The sequence below is a fragment of the Panulirus ornatus genome, chromosome 10, assembly GCF_036320965.1.
Source record: "Panulirus ornatus isolate Po-2019 chromosome 10, ASM3632096v1, whole genome shotgun sequence".
NCBI lineage: Eukaryota > Metazoa > Arthropoda > Malacostraca > Decapoda > Palinuridae > Panulirus > Panulirus ornatus.
In genome coordinates, this window is record NC_092233.1 from 59,312,594 (window position 1) to 59,329,974 (window position 17,381).

Below are 17,381 nucleotides of genomic sequence, written 5' to 3' on the forward strand. Positions count from 1 at the left end.
GCTTCTACCACTTTCCCAAAAGGCAGGGTTAGCTTATAGTGCTCACTGCAGGAAAATCCAGAATTACGAAGAATGAGCTGTGTAGGTCAAGTGTTGCCAGTTGTTATATATGACAAGGAGAGATTGTATTGTCTGTTGACAGAAAGCCAGTAGTCGACACGTGGGTGAGGCAAAAAGAAAAGATGGCTACCTGGGTCAGAGGAACGAAACTTGACAACCACTGAAGTGCTGGCTCTCTTTGCAGCTGTCACTAACCCTTCCGATACCCAGGCAGGTAGTCCTTAGTTGTTGGCTTCACTCCCCACTGCATAATTTATCGCTCAACTTGGTTTCCTACTACAATAATATACCATTACTTCCAAGCACTCCAACTCTTAACAGTTTTTAATTAGTTTTTCATCAAACTTATATTACAGTGCATTAGCTCTTTTTATTAGTAATCTTGCTCTTGTTGTCAACATCCTCTTGCTACACATTTCAATGAAGCAATGTACCATTATAATTCCTCTTTTAATTTAGGTACAAAAGATTTTTATATATATATATATATATATATATATATATATATATATATATATTGTACAAAGGAAAAGGGGATAAGAGTGAGTGCTCAAATTACAGAGGTATAAGTTTGTTGAGTATTCCTGGTAAATTGTATGGGAGGGTATTGATTGAGAGGGTGAAGGCATGTACAGAGCATCAGATTGGGGAAGAGCAGTGTGGTTTCAGAAGTGGTAGAGGATGTGTGGATCAGGTGTTTGCTTTGAAGAATGTATGTGAGAAATACTTAAAAAAAAAATGGATTTGTATGTAGCATTTATGGATCTGGAGAAGGCATATGATAGAGTTGATAGAGATGCTCTGTGGAAGGTATTAAGAATATATGGTGTGGGAGGCAAGTTGTTAGAAGCAGTGAAAAGTTTTTATCGAGGATGTAAGGCATGTGTACGTGTAGGAAGAGAGGAAAGTGATTGGTTCTCAGTGAATGTAGGTTTGCGGCAGGGGTGTGTGATGTCTCCATGGTTGTTTAATTTGTTTATGGATGGGGTTGTTAGGGAGGTAAAGGCAAGAGTTTTGGAAAGAGGGGCAAGTATGAAGTCTGTTGGGGATGAGAGAGCTTGGGAAGTGAGTCAGTTGTTGTTCGCTGATGATACAGCGCTGGTGGCTGATTCATGTGAGAAACTGCAGAAGCTGGTGACGGAGTTTGATAAAGTGTGTGGAAGAAGAAAGTTAAGAGTAAATGTAAATAAGAGCAAGGTTATTAGGTACAGTAGGGTTGAGGGTCAAGTCAATTGGGAGGTGAGTTTGAATGGAGAAAAACTGGAGGAAGTGAAGTGTTTTAGATATCTGGGAGTGGATCTGGCAGCGGATGGAACCATGGAAGCAGAAGTGGACCATAGGGTGGGGGAGGGAGCGAAAATTCTGGGAGCCTTGAAGAATGTGTGGAAGTCGAGAACATTATCTCGGAAAGCAAAAATGGGTATGTTTGAAGGAATAGTGGTTCCAACAATGTTGTATGGTTGCGAGGCGTGGGCTATGGATAGAGTTGTGCGCAGGAGGATGGATGTGCTGGAAATGAGATGTCTGAGGACAATGTGTGGTGTGAGGTGGTTTGATCGAGTAAGTAACGTAAGGGTGAGAGAGATGTGTGGAAATAAAAAGAGCGTGGTTGAGAGAGCAGAAGAGGGTGTTTTGAAATGGTTTGGGCACATGGAGAGAATGAGTGAGGAAAGGTTGACCAAGAGGATATATGTGTCGGAGGTGGAGGGAACGAGGAGAAGAGGGAGACCAAATTGGAGGTGGAAAGATGGAGTGAAAAAGATTTTGTGTGATCGGGGCCTGAACTTGCAGGAGGGTGAAAGGAGGGCAAGGAATAGAGTGAATTGGAGCAATGTGGTATACCGGGGTTGACGTGCTGTCAGTGGATTGAATCAAGACATGTGAAGCGTCTGGGGTAAACCATGGAAAGCTGTGTAGGTATGTATATTTGCGTGTGTGGACGTATGTATATACATGTGTATGGGGGGGGGGTTGGGCCATTTCTTTCGTCTGTTTCCTTGCGCTACCTCGCAAACGCGGGAGACAGCGACAAAGTATAAAAGAAAAGAAAGATATATATATATATATATATATATATATATATATATATATATATATATCCTCCCCTCCTTGTATTAACTTTCTAAAATGGGAAACAGAAGAAGGAGTCACGCGGGGAGTGCTCATCCTCCTCGAAGGCTCAGAGTGGGTGCCTAAATGTGTGTTGATGTAACCAAGATGTGAAAAAAGGAGAGATAGGTAGTATGTTTGAGGAAAGGAACCTGGATGTTTTGGCTCTGAGTGAAACGAAGCTCAAGGGTAAAGGGGAAGAGTGGTTTGGGAATGTCTGGGGAGTAAAGTCAGGGGTTAGTGAGAGGACAAGAGCAAGGGAAGGAGTAGCAATACTCCTGAAACAGGAGTTGTGGGAGTATGTGATAGAGTGTAAGAAAGTAAATTCTCGATTAATATGGGTAAAACTGAAAGTTGATGGAGAGAGGTGGGTGATTATTGGTGCATATGCACCTGGGCATGAGAAGAAAGATCAAGAGAGGCAAGTGTTTTGGGAGCAGCTGAATGAGTGTGTTAGTGGTTTTGATGCACGAGACCGGGTTATAGTGTTGGGTGATTTGAATGCAAAGGTGAGTAATGTGGCAGTTGAGGGAATAATTGGTATACATGGGGTGTTCAGTGTTGTAAATGGAAATGGTGAAGAGCTTGTAGATTTATGTGCTGAAAAAGGACTGATGATTGGGAATACCTGGTTTAAAAAGCGAGATATACATAAGTATACTTATGTAAGTAGGAGAGATGGCCAGAGAGCGTTATTGGATTACGTGTTAATTGACAGGCGTGCGAAAGAGAGACTTTTGGATGTTAATGTGCTGAGAGGTGCAACTGGAGGGATGTCTGATCATTATCTTGTGGAGGCTAAGGTGAAGATTTGTATGGGTTTTCAGAAAAGAAGAGTGAATGTTGGGGTGAAGAGGGTGGTGAGAGTAAGTGAGCTTGAGAAGGAGACCTGTGTGAGGAAGTACCAGGAGAGACTGAGTACAGAATGGAAAAAGGTGAGAACAATGGAAGCAAGGGGAGTGGGGGAGGAATGGGATGTATTTAGGGAATCAGTGATGGATTGCGCAAAAGATGCTTGTGGCATGAGAAGAGTGGGAGGTGGGTTGATTAGAAAGGGTAGTGAGTGGTGGGATGAAGAAGTAAGAGTATTAGTGAAAGAGAAGAGAGAGGCATTTGGACGATTTTTGCAGGGAAAAAATGCAATTGAGTGGGAGATGTATAAAAGAAAGAGACAGGAGGTCAAGAGAAAGGTGCAAGAGGTGAAAAAAAGGGCAAATGAGAGTTGGGGTGAGAGAGTATCATTAAATTTTAGGGAGAATAAAAAGATGTTCTGGAAGGAGGTAAATAAAGTGCGTAAGACAAGGGAGCAAATGGGAACTTCAGTGAAGGGCGCAAATGGGGAGGTGATAACAAGTAGTGGTGATGTGAGAAGGAGATGGAGTGAGTATTTTGAAGGTTTGTTGAATGTGTTTGATGATAGAGTGGCAGATATAGGGTGTTTTGGTAGAGGTGGTGTGCAAAGTGAGAGGGTTAGGGAAAATGATTTGGTAAACAGAGAAGAGGTAGTGAAAGCTTTGTGGAAGATGAAAGCCGGCAAGGCAGCAGGTTTGGATGGTATTGCAGTGGAATTTATTAAAAAAGGGGGTGACTGTATTGTTGACTGGTTGGTAAGGTTATTTAATGTATGTATGACTCATGGTGAGGTGCCTGAGGATTGGCGGAATGCGTGCATAGTGCCATTGTACAAAGGCAAAGGGGATAAGAGTGAATGCTCAAATTACAGAGGTATAAGTTTGTTGAGTATTCCTGGTAAATTATATGGGAGGGTATTGATTGAGAGGGTGAAGGCATGTACAGTGCATCAGATTGGGGAAGAGCAGTGTGGTTTCAGAAGTGGTAGAGGATGTGTGGATCAGGTGTTTGCTTTGAAGAATGTATGTGAGAAATACTTAGAAAAGCATATGGATTTGTATGTAGCATTTATGGATCTGGAGAAGGCATATGAGAGAGTTGATAGAGATGCTCTGTGGAAGGTATTAAGAATATATGGTGTTGGAGGAAAGTTGTTAGAAGCAGTGAAAAGTTTTTATCGAGGATGTAAGGCATGTGTACGTGTAGGAAGAGAGGAAAGTGATTGGTTCTCAGTGAATGTAGGTTTGCGGCAGGGGTGTGTGATGTCTCCATGGTTGTTTAATTTGTTTATGGATGGGGTTGTTAGGGAGGTAAATGCAAGAGTTTTGGAAAGAGGGGCAAGTATGAAGTCTGTTGGGGATGAGAGAGCTTGGGAAGTGAATCAGTTGTTGTTCGCTGATGATACAGCGCTGGTGGCTGATTCATGTGAGAAACTGCAGAAGCTGGTGACTGAGTTTGGTAAAGTGTGTGAAAGAAGAAAGTTAAGAGTAAATGTGAATAAGAGCAAGGTTATTAGGTACAGTAGGGTTGAGGGTCAAGTCAATTGGGAGGTGAGTTTGAATGGAGAAAAACTGGAGGAAGTGAAGTGTTTTAGATATTTGGGAGTGGATCTGGCAGCGGATGGAACCATGGAAGCGGAAGTGGATCATAGGGTGGGGGAGGGGGCGAAAATTCTGGGGGCCTTGAAGAATGTGTGGAAGTCGAGAACATTATCTCGGAAAGCAAAAATGGGTATGTTTGAAGGAATAGTGGTTCCAACAATGTTGTATGGTTGCGAGGCGTGGGCTATGGATAGAGTTGTGCGCAGGAGGATGGATGTGCTGGAAATGAGATGTTTGAGGACAATGTGTGGTGTGAGGTGGTTTGATCGAGTGAGTAACGTAAGGGTAAGAGAGATGTGTGGAAATAAAAAGAGCGTGGTTGAGAGAGCAGAAGAGGGTGTTTTGAAGTGGTTTGGGCACATGGAGAGGATGAGTGAGGAAAGATTGACCAAGAGGATATATGTGTCGGAGGTGGAGGGAGCAAGGAGAAGAGGGAGACCAAATTGGAGGTGGAAAGATGGAGTGAAAAAGATTTTGTGTGATCGGGGCCTGAACATGCAGGAGGGTGAAAGGAGGGCAAGGAATAGAGTGAATTGGAGCGATGTGGTATACCGGGGTTGACGTGCTGTCAGTGGATTGAATCAAGGCATGTGAAGCGTCTGGGGTAAACCATGGAAAGCTGTGTAGGTATGTATATTTGCGTGTGTGGACGTATGTATATACATGTGTATGGGGGGGGGGGTTGGGCCATTTGTTTCGTCTGTTTCCTTGCGCTACCTCGCAAACGCGGGAGACAGCGACAAAGTATAAAAAAAAAAAAAAATATATATATATATATATATATATAATATATATATATATATATATACATATATATATATACATATTCACCATTTCCCGCATTAGCGAGGCAGCATTAAGAACAGAGGACTGAGCCTTAGGTCTTATGGTGAAGAAGGGAGTGAAGATTCTGGGAACGCTGAAGAATATGTAGAAATAAAGAATGTTTCTGGGAGGGCAAAATGGGTATGTTTGAAGTTATAGTAGCACCAACAAAATTATATGGATGTAAGGTATGGGATAGAGATGGGACTGTGCATAGAGTTGATGTGTTGGAAATTGAAATGTTTGAAGACAATATATGATGTGAGGTGGTTTGATGAAGCGAGTAATGAAAGGGTAAGAGAGGTGAGAAGTAATAAGAAGAGTGTGGTTGAGAGAGCGCAAGAGGGTGTGCTGAAATGTTTTGGACGTATGGAGAGAATGAATAAAATGTTGACAAAGAGGATACATGCATCAGAACTGAAGGGAATATGGAAATTGGGGAGAACAAATTGGAGATGGAAGGATGAAGTGAAAAAGATTTTGAGCTGTCGAGGGTAAACCATGGAAAGTGCTGTGGGGCCTGGTAGTGGATAGGGAGATGTGGTTTCAGTACATAGCACATGACAGCTAGAGAATGGATGTGAATCGAAGTGGCCTTTCTTTGTTCCTGGCAGTTCTTTCTTACACAAGAAATGGTCATCAAATATGGGGGAAAAAAAAACTTGCCAATTATGCTGAGATGGCTCATTCATCTGGAGTTCTGCCAATACATGGTTACTCCCTTTATACTTTGGAATAATTACTGTCTTAATCTCATGATCCAGCATTATCAGTTTTTTGTGCCACCAACAAATCCTTTTCACTAAAGCTTCACTTTTACTCTTTACCATTTCACTTACAACTCTATCATAACCCCAACCTATTCCACTTATTAGATACTTTACTGCTATTCTGTCTTGTGTCATGTCTTTTTCCACCTCATACTGATACCTGTTCAACACTCTCCTTACCTTTAATGCTACACTGCCCTTACCCACATCTCTTATACTTGCATCCTCGATGCTCTGAAAAACGTTCACCATCTCTTGCTAACTTCGTTGTCCAAAAACTCTCCCAAACATGTCTAGTGTGCCATTACTTTTCATAAGAACGTCCTTCTTCTCCAGAGTTGTTTTATTTCAATTTTTGTTAACATGTTTATTAAGACCTATATTATACCTTCTTGGTTTTTATCACTGTTTTGTGGATGATTCAGCTTGTCCTTCCTAACTCTTGTCATCAATCATCTTGCTTAAATTTTGATTCCACCAGGCAGATCCTACCCGGGCCTTTTACTATTTTGAATTGTTTTTCCTCATTTTATTGTTAATTAATGACTGTAAATGGTATTTTCATTCAAATTACTAAAGAGTATTTTTTTTTTTTTTTTTTATACTTTGTCGCTGTCTCCTGCGTTTGCGAGGTAGCGTAATATCTATATTTATTTTCTTGTTAATAATGAAGTGCTAAGTGGAATTAATTTGCAAAAAGAATTGTTTTACATGGATATTTGCCTCAGCTATGATGATGTTTGAGTATATGGATGTTGTAAAGCAACATGTTTATTTTTCCAGTGCAGCTTTAAGGAATAGAGGTTGTTATTGCCCCATTCAGGCTTGGATAAATGCCAGATGGAGACAAGACTGCCTTATTAAGTTAAGTACACCATTCTTTGCTGACTGTATTCTGAGTGTAAACAATGGAAATTTGAGAAAGTTAAGCTCCACAAATGCTGTTATTAGGGGGAAAAGCCAGGTTTACACTGCAGCGAGTAGTCACTTCCCCCCTGCTCCCAATTAGCAAGGTTTTACCTCACCAGAAAATCAAAGCATACGATGTGCAACATGATGCTCATGAAAAGGCCTCTCCAAAAACATTCAGTGTACAATATATTTATTGGAAATGAACTTGGAAACAGTCTATTCATTTCATGGAAATGCATTATACAACATAGTGTGATACATAATACTTTTTATCCTGATCAGTGGACTTTATTTTAACTACCTAGGACTCAAAAAGCAAAATCATAAGATAAAAGATATTTGAAAATCTGGAATACTTAACAGGTTTTTGGACTATGAATTTTCAAGCTTAACATCTTTGCTACCTTTTAGTCACTGAAAAATTAATCCATTAGGATAAAGCTGATTATGAAAAATGGTGGTAATAAAATTATTGGACTTGCTAATGCAAGTAAGTTGTCCACTTGATACGAATGATTAACAAGGAAGTTTAGACAAAGCATCTTGACACCTAATACCAGAAGTAATACTGCTGAAACATTTCCATATTTGTTTTCTAGTTATCTTGTATGATTAATGGAGTTTTTAATGTGCAAGAGCAGAAAAATCTTAAATGTGCAAAAATTGGCCAAACACCAGGTGTTGACATTCAAAAATCAATTTTACCATGATAAATGTTTTAATAACTATTAGCATTGTCACCAAGTGCAAATCAGCAGGTTTTTAATAGTGTAATTAGTATTATCACATATATTGGGAAACTACATGGCTAGGGATCATAACACCTAGGCAACTTTATGGTGATTTTCAGTCTCACAAACTTGGAAACTCAATGTTACGGAAACAATAAGGATAGCCCCTTTCACTATTGTTAGCCAATGAACAGGCATCCAGGCAGGTTATGCACATTACCCTCTTGTGATCTGGTGATTAAAGTTGTTCGAAAGTAGAATTTAGATTCCACATTTACATAAAAGCTTTAAGGATTGCTTTGGAAGTGTTGCAGAAGGTATATGCTGCTTAACTGTTCTACCAAAGTGAATTGTAACACGATCCTTAAATATTATTAAGGGTCTCCTGGGAATTAATCATCTCACAAAGCCTCTCCTGAATAAAAAGACATGAGAGTTATTTTTCAACGTGAAAGTCTAATGATGAAAGTATTATTTCCACTATCCCAGTTTGGCATAAACATAGGATCTGGCATCTCAAGCAGTACGCTTTTAGAATTTACTAGTGAAGGAAAAAACAAGAGGGTTTTTACAGAATTAACAGAAAGATTCTGGATGAAAAATAAAGAAAAAAGGAAAACTGATGTGCTTAGAAAAAAAGAAGTCATACTGAAATATGAATAATCAAAAGATTAAATTTAGGTAAAAATGTCCATGTTTTATGCAAGAAAAGTGAATAGCAGAATGAGTTTAAGATTGCAGACTAAAGAAAGACATGCAAGTTCTTGTTCACTAAAGATTGTAATGAAAAGAGAAAGGATTGACACTACTTGAAAAAAGAATAGTACTACAGGTACCGAACCATTTATCTGGATTCCAAAAGAAATGAAAGTTCTAGAAATCTACACATTTTTGAAACTGGCTAGTTTTGAATGTGGCAGGCTTTGTAGAACAAATAGACCCTGCTTTAGAAGATTATTAAGTTGTATCTCCAGTACAAAATGGCTAGTTTTGAATGTGGCAGGCTTTGTAGAACAAATAGACCCTGCTTTAGAAGATTATTAAGTTGTATCTCTTCAGTACAATTTTGTTTATTTTATTTTCTTTTTTTTTTTCATACTATTCGCCATTTTCCCGCATTAGCGAGTGTTTATTTTATATTTTACATATATATTAGGCTGTGTTCCAGAAAACCGGAAAATCCTGAAATCAGGGTCACCTCTGGTCCACAGCTTTCCAGACAAATGGTTCGGTACCTGTACCTACAGTGATATTTGAAAATTATACTGATATAGAAAGGGAGGACAGTTTATTTTATTTTTACTTATTTATGAGCATCCCAGGACCAATTTTTTTGAAAGAGTCCTGGTGTTACCCACGACCTTTCTAAAGTTTCCTGCTGCCCAAGGTTGTGCTATTTCTAGGAGCAGGGATAGATAGACTACTCAGAAGTGACAAGTTCTTTGATGAGACTGTATTCCCAAAGACACAGCCTTGCCAAAGGTATCTTTTCACTTGCAGTTTAACCTGGAGCAACACGAAAGGACAGTTTTAAGGGCATAAGTGTTTAATTTTTGAGAGGGGAAACTGAAGTTTGATCTGATGTACTTTAAAATTTCAAGAAAAATGCAGTCTAGTGTCAGGGATTTCTTAAAAACATAAACATTAAAGGCAGTATAAAGATAGGGTATGAATGAATAAAAGATAGGAGTGAACATATACTTGGTCAAAGGGTACAAGTATAAATATGAAACCAAAGATGGGTTGAAGGTGCACAGAAACAACTTTGTGAGATAACAGCAAGTAAGACTGAATGCATACTTTGTCTAAGAACTGGATTTGAAAAACGTACATGGGTCATTCTCACTTTGAATAATACCATACTAGACTTTAGACTGGTACATTAAATCTAACAATCAGGATTATCTACACTCTTTGACATTAGAAAACCCAAATGTCAATCCATTAGTGCTGTATCTACAGTGAGAAGCAGTTCTCAGCTTCTGTTATATGTGTTCCCCCATCCTCTTCTATGTGTGTCTCGCCATTCATCCCATTCTCTGTCTCGAGCCAACTTTTGTGGATCATCTTGCTCCTCCTCTTTTTCCCTTTCCTCCTCTTCACATTCTTGAGCCTCTTTCTCGGCTTGAGGATCACTGGCAGCACGATCCTGCAGGCAGTTCTTATCTCTTCTAGGTTCTGGAAACCTTAAACAAAGAATTGCAGTCGATAAATAAGGGCATTACAATGGCTGTTATTTTATTCTACACAAACATTCATTAAATGATTATGAAACTAATCCTTTCACTTAAAATCTAACATGGGGATTATAAACTTCCTTCTAGCTTCTCTTCCATTACAAGCTCCCTTTCCTTATGCTTAATATATGCTCACTTTGCATATGTGACATCTTTCTATATATTTCCACTCAACATCCATTTTACAATCCTCAATAAACTATTTTGGTTAATCTTTCATGACTAATCTTACCAGTTCCTAAACCATCTCAGCACTCTGACATCTACTTATTGACCGTCTCTACCAATTCCACATCCACAGTCAACTACCTGATTTTCAACTTCATCCAACAATACCACATTTTCCAACAACAAACAAGTTTTGATCCAAAGAAACTTGTTTTTGAGCAAATGTCTGACAAGATGCTACACCATCTTGAGGCTGGATAAGGCTATCCATGCAGAGACTCTGTCACATGCACTTGGCTCTGTCTACTTAGCTCAAAATAATAATAATGTACCCATAAATTATTATTGGTTAAGATGCATTATCTAGGTTTCTTGGTATACATGGGTTACTAAGGAATGCTTCCTAAAAAGTAAAGCTGATATGAATGAAGAGTACAGAAGGTCCTCTACACTAAGTAAGCTATCTACCTCTTGCCTTTTGATTTCTCATGTGAAGCTGTCTTGCATATCTAACTTGACTTTTTATTTAATTCTTACCAGTGAAAACCTAGAGTTAATAATTTGCATTGTCTCTCACATTTCATCTCTATTTTACAAACAAAATCATTAAATGTCCTGTGGTTCCTTATCATTCTCTCAAATTTCATCTCTATTTTACAAACAAAATCAATAAATGTCCTGTGGTTCCTTATCATTCTCCATCTAGTCCAAACATCTTTTGTCTTTCACAAATGTCCACACAGGCACTTTCATATGCTCATGAATATTACTTTCATGACATGCAAGAATATGTCATTTTCTTTTCCTTGTTCAATCATACCTTAAAATAAATCTATTAAGAGAACATCCTTTCAGTCACCTGATGAACTTCTGATGTACATTAACTCGAAAATAAAGAGCACAAGTAAACTGATCATTTGCAACCAAACTAAAACTACTATCATATTGGAGAAATTCCACATGTTCTTTTCTCATATATACAGGAGATAACTTTCTATTTAAAACTACATCAAATATCCTATGAATATGATAGCTCAAACTCTACTGTAATGAGGTCTGATAATCTCAACAATTTCTTAAGTAGAATATGATAACTTTCTAAGGAAAATATGGACACTAAAAATTAAGCTTCCATTTCATTTCATACTTTTAAGATACAAGAAGTTCATCCCAAAAGTTTCTGAAATTTATAAGAAACTGTCGCTTAATTTAGTTTGTTCTACCTGTAAAAGGTAAATAATGAGACTACATGACTGGTGAATGTAAGCAATAGAGGCCATTCTTTGTCTTCTCTGACACTACCTTGTTATGCAGGAAAATACAAACAAATAAGAAAGAAATAATTTAATACACCAGAGCAGAACATCAATCCAAGTCACTTACCAGCCTTCTTTAACTCTTTTGTCATAAAACTCCTCTACTGTCATGGTTGGAAGACTTGGATATCCCAGTCCAAATACATTCTTCTGTAATGCATCTTTGGTGATGAGGATTGGCCTGTATAAATTATGCATTTTATTGGTAATTAAGTATCTTCAACTTAAAAATTATGTGATATAATATCCAAAAATATCATGTGAATACCATTTACAGTTCCTACAATATTCTATGACTTATAAAAACAAAAATCCAAGTATTCAAGTATTTACAAGAAATATACAATAAGGACAAAGTGTTTTGATGCTTACTTAAGTGGCCTTAACTCGGAAACTTGTTCTGGGCTTGACAGTACCCCTTTCATCTTCAGGTCTTTCATCTTGGACAGCATCTTTCGTTCCATTGCCACACTTTCCAGTTCATCAACACTACAAACAAAAGAACAAAGAACTGAAGTTTCCTTCGAGTATAAGTGACCTTTCTTCTCCAATAAGCTTCCTACAAACATGTTCAGCAAATAGGAAATTTCCTTTAAACAAATTCATTTTGTACAGCATTTCCATAAAAAACACTTGGATTACCTATGATTCAGGAAAAGTACCTCCAAAACTATATTTCTTACCCATCACATACTTCTTCAACATCAATCTAACAGACATGGCAATAATGAAGGTCTTACACCATTCTCATCATGTAGTTTCACTACAAAACAATGATGAGTAAATGTCATTTATCCATCCATCAATCTAACTACATCCCCATGACTATCAGGTGTACAACTCCGTATAATACTGGAGAAGAAAATGCTTGAAATATAATGTAAATGAGTTAAAGCAATAAATGCTATCAAAATTATACTTTTTCCAAAATTAAGAAGCTGCATGTACTTGATACCACACGTGTTCATAAGAACAAATGTAAAGGTAAACATGTAGATATTTCAAGAATCAAAGGAAACCAGAAATTCTATATTTGTTCATACTTTATGTGCATTCCATTTACATGATGAATAACAATATCAGTATGAATTTTGTTCATTTCTTAAGTCATCTTGAAATTTTCTTCTGAGCAACCTCACTCAGCAGTCATTTACCTAACATAAATAACTGATGCAAAAAATCTTCACTAAATCTATTCATGTTTTTTGACTTCTGCTTTCCCCTGTCAACCTTTATCCATACTGTAATGTGCTATCATAAATCTTACAAAAGCTCCTCAGGACTTTAGATGCCCTACTCGCCACACTAAAGACAACTCACCTTTCATAAGCAAATTTTCTAACCAACGTTATATAATAGTTTCTTAGAATATCTTCATCATGACTAGGCTTATCAAGAGCTTTCTTTAAATCCATAAGCTGATTTCCAAGATCTTTCTTCTTTTTAAATCTTCGTATTTTCTCTTCCCGTTGTCTGGCCATTGCTTGCAGCTCCTACCACAAAGATAATTTCATATCACCGAAGGAAAACAATGTAGCTGCTTCTAGAACATTCATATGGCTATTAAATCTTTGACAATAAAGAAAAGTATGATGAAACCAGCTTTAACAAAGATTTGTACTTTAGTAAGGGGAAATAACTTCATTAAAAATGAGTAAAATTCTATAAGCTTTAAAAGAATGTGTACAATGAGTAAGTTGTTTTACACTCTTACCCAGGCTGCATTTAGACAGCAAAAAAGAATGGTCAAACCATTGTTAACAAATACAAATTAACATATGATACAAAATTTAAGCTGACTGGTGCAATGCCAACAATGCCTACTACACAGTGTCCACTAATTTTATATCCTTTGTGCCTTAGAAAATCTCAGGTTTAACTTATTCAAGTGTAATAAACTCGGGGACATGCAAGATGGCAACCATATCTTCAGTACAACCAATCTTTGTTCAAAATTAAATCTTTACTCAGTTTCTGAGCCTGACAGTAGGCTGACACTGCAGCACTGATAAAATAGTAAACATTCTATCTAAAAGTACAACTAAATATGAGAAATATCATTGAACAGTCTTCTGTCTCCATTAGTTTGAAATGGTTATAAGCAAGACAGTAAAAGTATGATGACAAAGGTTCAATAGCTTCATTCTCCTAATGTTAGTTTTGTCTATATGATAATCAAACATCCCTTACATGAAGAATACAATGAGGGTAAGTCCTTTCCAATACAACTACCATCACATTCTTTGTTAAAATTTATACATCGTAAAAGACTATTTTTCCTGATAGGTAATCATGAAAATATCACAAGATGCTTGTGTAGCAAAAGAATTTAATATTTGTTGACAGCTTCCTCTGAAAATGAGGTTGCATAACGAACAGATGAAGAATGGCCTCATTTGTTCATAATCACTCTCTAGGTGTCATATGAAATGCATAACAACTACAACCAAGCCCTGGAGACTGTTCCAGTTTCTTCTAACTCACACATTCCCTGGTTCAGCCTACTGGGAGCATGTCATCCTAAAAAAACATCGCTCCAATTTTCTCTATATATTGCATGCCACCCTGCTGAAAAAAAAAAAGCATGTCTATCATTCATTTTAAAGAACATGCTCAAACTTTGAAGAGGTTCTATAATGCAAAGATCTGTGGCATGTGAGGCTCAGATCACCACTTTAGCAAAGTTAATTTCCACAATATCTTAAGGTGCATCCCTTATGTAATTGGTATCTAATTTTTTTTACAGTTTTCAGTTTCATAACATCTATCTTCAACCCTGCAATAACATATAAATGCTAGTGACATCTATGTTTAAGTCGTGAAATAAAAAATCAGCTGGGAATTTAAACTAGGGCAGGGAATATCAAATCCTTACATCAGGTACAGAGCAGCCCTTGTTTATTCCTTACAAGAGATCTAGAGCAGCCCTCATTCATTCCTCATATGAAGTCCAGAGCAGTGTAAGGGTTAACAGTGGGAAAACTATTACACTTCACCGTAACATATGGAAAACTTTTTAACTAGATATGTTATCCATTTGCAGCCTGGCAAACACTGACTGAGAGTCTGTAGTATGCCTGGTAGTGTCAGGCTCAGAAAAAAAGAAGAGGATGATTCCTTTCTTCCAAACAATTTTACTTACAAAAAATGCAAATATATATAATACATATACCTGGTAAGTATTCTTTTAGATATAGATAAAAAAAAAGGATTAAAAATCATGTACAATATGATGGCTATGTGTTAGTATTACAGGTTTTTAATGCACATTTATATCCAGAAATACTTTTAATGAATATTTATCGCTGGGTTTGGTTAACCTAAATAAAAATATTCAGCCTTAAGCTAACACTAGTATCTGGCTGCTCCATACCTCTGGGGATGGCATTCCTTGTTTTGTTGATGCTTTGGGTAAAGATTTCTTTTCTGCTTCTGCCTCATCTGAAGAATCTTCATCATCCTCAGTACTAGGCAATTCAGTATCTATGAACTCATACTGTTTGCAACGCTTTACAAAGTCCCTAAAATAAACATTTGCCAGTTGAAGAACATGCAGTCGCTCAACATCTGTTCGCTTCAGAGAGAGTGATCCAAGAAGGACTGGGAGCAAGAGAAACTTGATTGCAGATGTGGGAATTTCCTCAAGAGTTTCATTACTACTGAAAACACCAAGTTCTGATACCAGCACTGTTGTCTTTACTAATCCTTCAATTCCCTCTTTAATCTGCTCCTGTATGGAAAAAAAAATTTACACCATGATTAGATTTTATAATCCTTTACAAAATAAAAGAACAATTCCGAGAATATAGAGGAACATACGAAAGAGAAAGAAAATGTATTCTAACTGGTTAAAAGTGTAAAATGGTAACTATCAGAGTTATGTCTGGGGGTGAGATAAAATATTCTGGATAAAAAACAATATTGTACTTTCATCTAGTAAAAATTTAAAGCAAATTTCCAGAAGTTGCCTACATGATCATCCTTGTGCCTTTTATCACTGTTTTACAATCACATGGCAGAGAGAGTGTCAAAAATCCATTTGTTATAGTACTTCTAAATTCAGTAAACTTACTAAATCCATAGTTAAATACATTCAGGATTACCAGAAACACGAAACATCAATTTCCAAGAAATAATTTCAGCAAACTTTGAATATACAGTACATAAGAGTATTTACTTACTTATAAGCAAATAATATTTGAACCTGCATTAAGTAGCTATACAAGCTACACTACAAACTGTGGGCTATGTATTTCTATCTTTTTCCCTTGTTTTCCCAACTGTAACTAATTCTGGAGAATCATTATCGTCTACTAACTGAATCCATATGATATACTGCACTGGCTCTAAGTTGAGTAAATACTGATGAAGCAATTAATCATTAGGTTATCATCATTCAGCGAGTCATACAAATAATCAGTTATCCATGTCTCATCATCATGAAAATAATCAGTGATAATAAGGATGGGCTGAGATAAATAATGGTATCAAACTGATATATACATATAACAAACTTCTTGATGAAAGTACATACATATCTTCATAGGCAATGGAGACATGTGGAACATGGTGAAGTTTTGTTAATATAAAAAAAAGATAGTTCATCAAAACACTGAATGTAAGAGGTGACAACACGGTACGGGGAGTCATGTCATGTAAAGTGTTCACCACTATCTCGGCAAAACTCTACAACCAAAGGTAAATTTTTCCTGGGTAAGTTAAGGCTTTATATCACGTATTACATGATTATTTTACTCTTACCTGTACATAACATTCTATCAATGAGGAAATTACATTTTCCCTTAACAATCATAATTACAATTAATTTCAGTGTTTAGGAAGACCAACCCGGCAAAAATAAGGCAAAATATTATTTTTGGATCATGAAAAGATACATTCCTTCCCCCTACTGCCTTTCTTGTGTAATTTGATGGGTTAGTTTTATAACTTGAATTAAACAAACCTAATTCAGTCTAAAATGAAAAATCTTTTGATGGACGAATCTTCAGGTGATCCTTAATTTCCAATGACTAAGAATCTTTACTATATATATATATATATATATATATATATATATATCTTTTCTACCAGCTCATTTCAACACAACTTTGGCAATGTGGTTGGAATACTTTGTCTTATTCTGGTATATTTCGAGGTTTCGTCCTACTGATGCAGACCTCTACATCCACTGACATAAATCTTGTCTATTTCTCTGAATCATGAGTTGCCCTCCTATAATGGAATTTGACCCAAAACTAATCATCGCGAAAAAAAAATCACCCTCTGTAATTTCTCCTGTAATGATGACACACAAAGTTTTACCTGAGAGAAATTACGAGTTGAATTTCCTCTTATTGTCTCCAGTGTAGGTTAATCTTTTATCGTATATATATACAAAACGTCCTTCTGTAAAAGTTACAAACCTGTAGTTTGTCTGATTGTGAAGGTAAATCGGATTTTTCGACATTTTCATAAAGTTTAAGGTATCTGTCAAAGAGTACCGAGATGCTGGGATACTCTTCCTCCGCCATGGTTGTAAACAATGAAGCACTACGGAGCTATTATATATTTCTCTCATCATCATCTCAAACCTGTTTCACACTGATTTATTCACAAAATATTCATATATTTTTTTCTTATTATCATACTCTGTCGCCATTTCCCGTGTCAGCGAGGGAGCGCCAGGAAACAGACGAAGAAATCGCCATTTCCCGTGTCAGCCAGTGAGCGCCAGGAAACAGACGAACAAAGACCCTTCCACTCATATACACTCATATATACATTCTTTTTTATACTATTT

General features: G+C 37.0%; 1 protein-coding gene across 1 annotated transcript; it reads right to left on the reverse strand.

Moving 5' to 3' along the window:
* Nucleotides 1–7,302: 7,302 nt before the first annotated feature.
* Tap42 (immunoglobulin binding protein Tap42) lies at nucleotides 7,303–17,160 on the reverse strand. Its single transcript, XM_071666010.1, has 6 exons — nucleotides 17,005–17,160; nucleotides 14,955–15,311; nucleotides 12,902–13,074; nucleotides 11,954–12,070; nucleotides 11,649–11,762; nucleotides 7,303–10,046 (listed from the first exon to the last, which is right to left on the reverse strand). The coding sequence occupies exons 1-6, from the start codon at nucleotides 17,110–17,112 to the stop codon at nucleotides 9,836–9,838; spliced, it is 1,080 nt and encodes a 359-aa protein (XP_071522111.1). The 5' UTR covers nucleotides 17,113–17,160; the 3' UTR covers nucleotides 7,303–9,835.
* Between the last annotated feature and the right edge of the window lie 221 nt (nucleotides 17,161–17,381).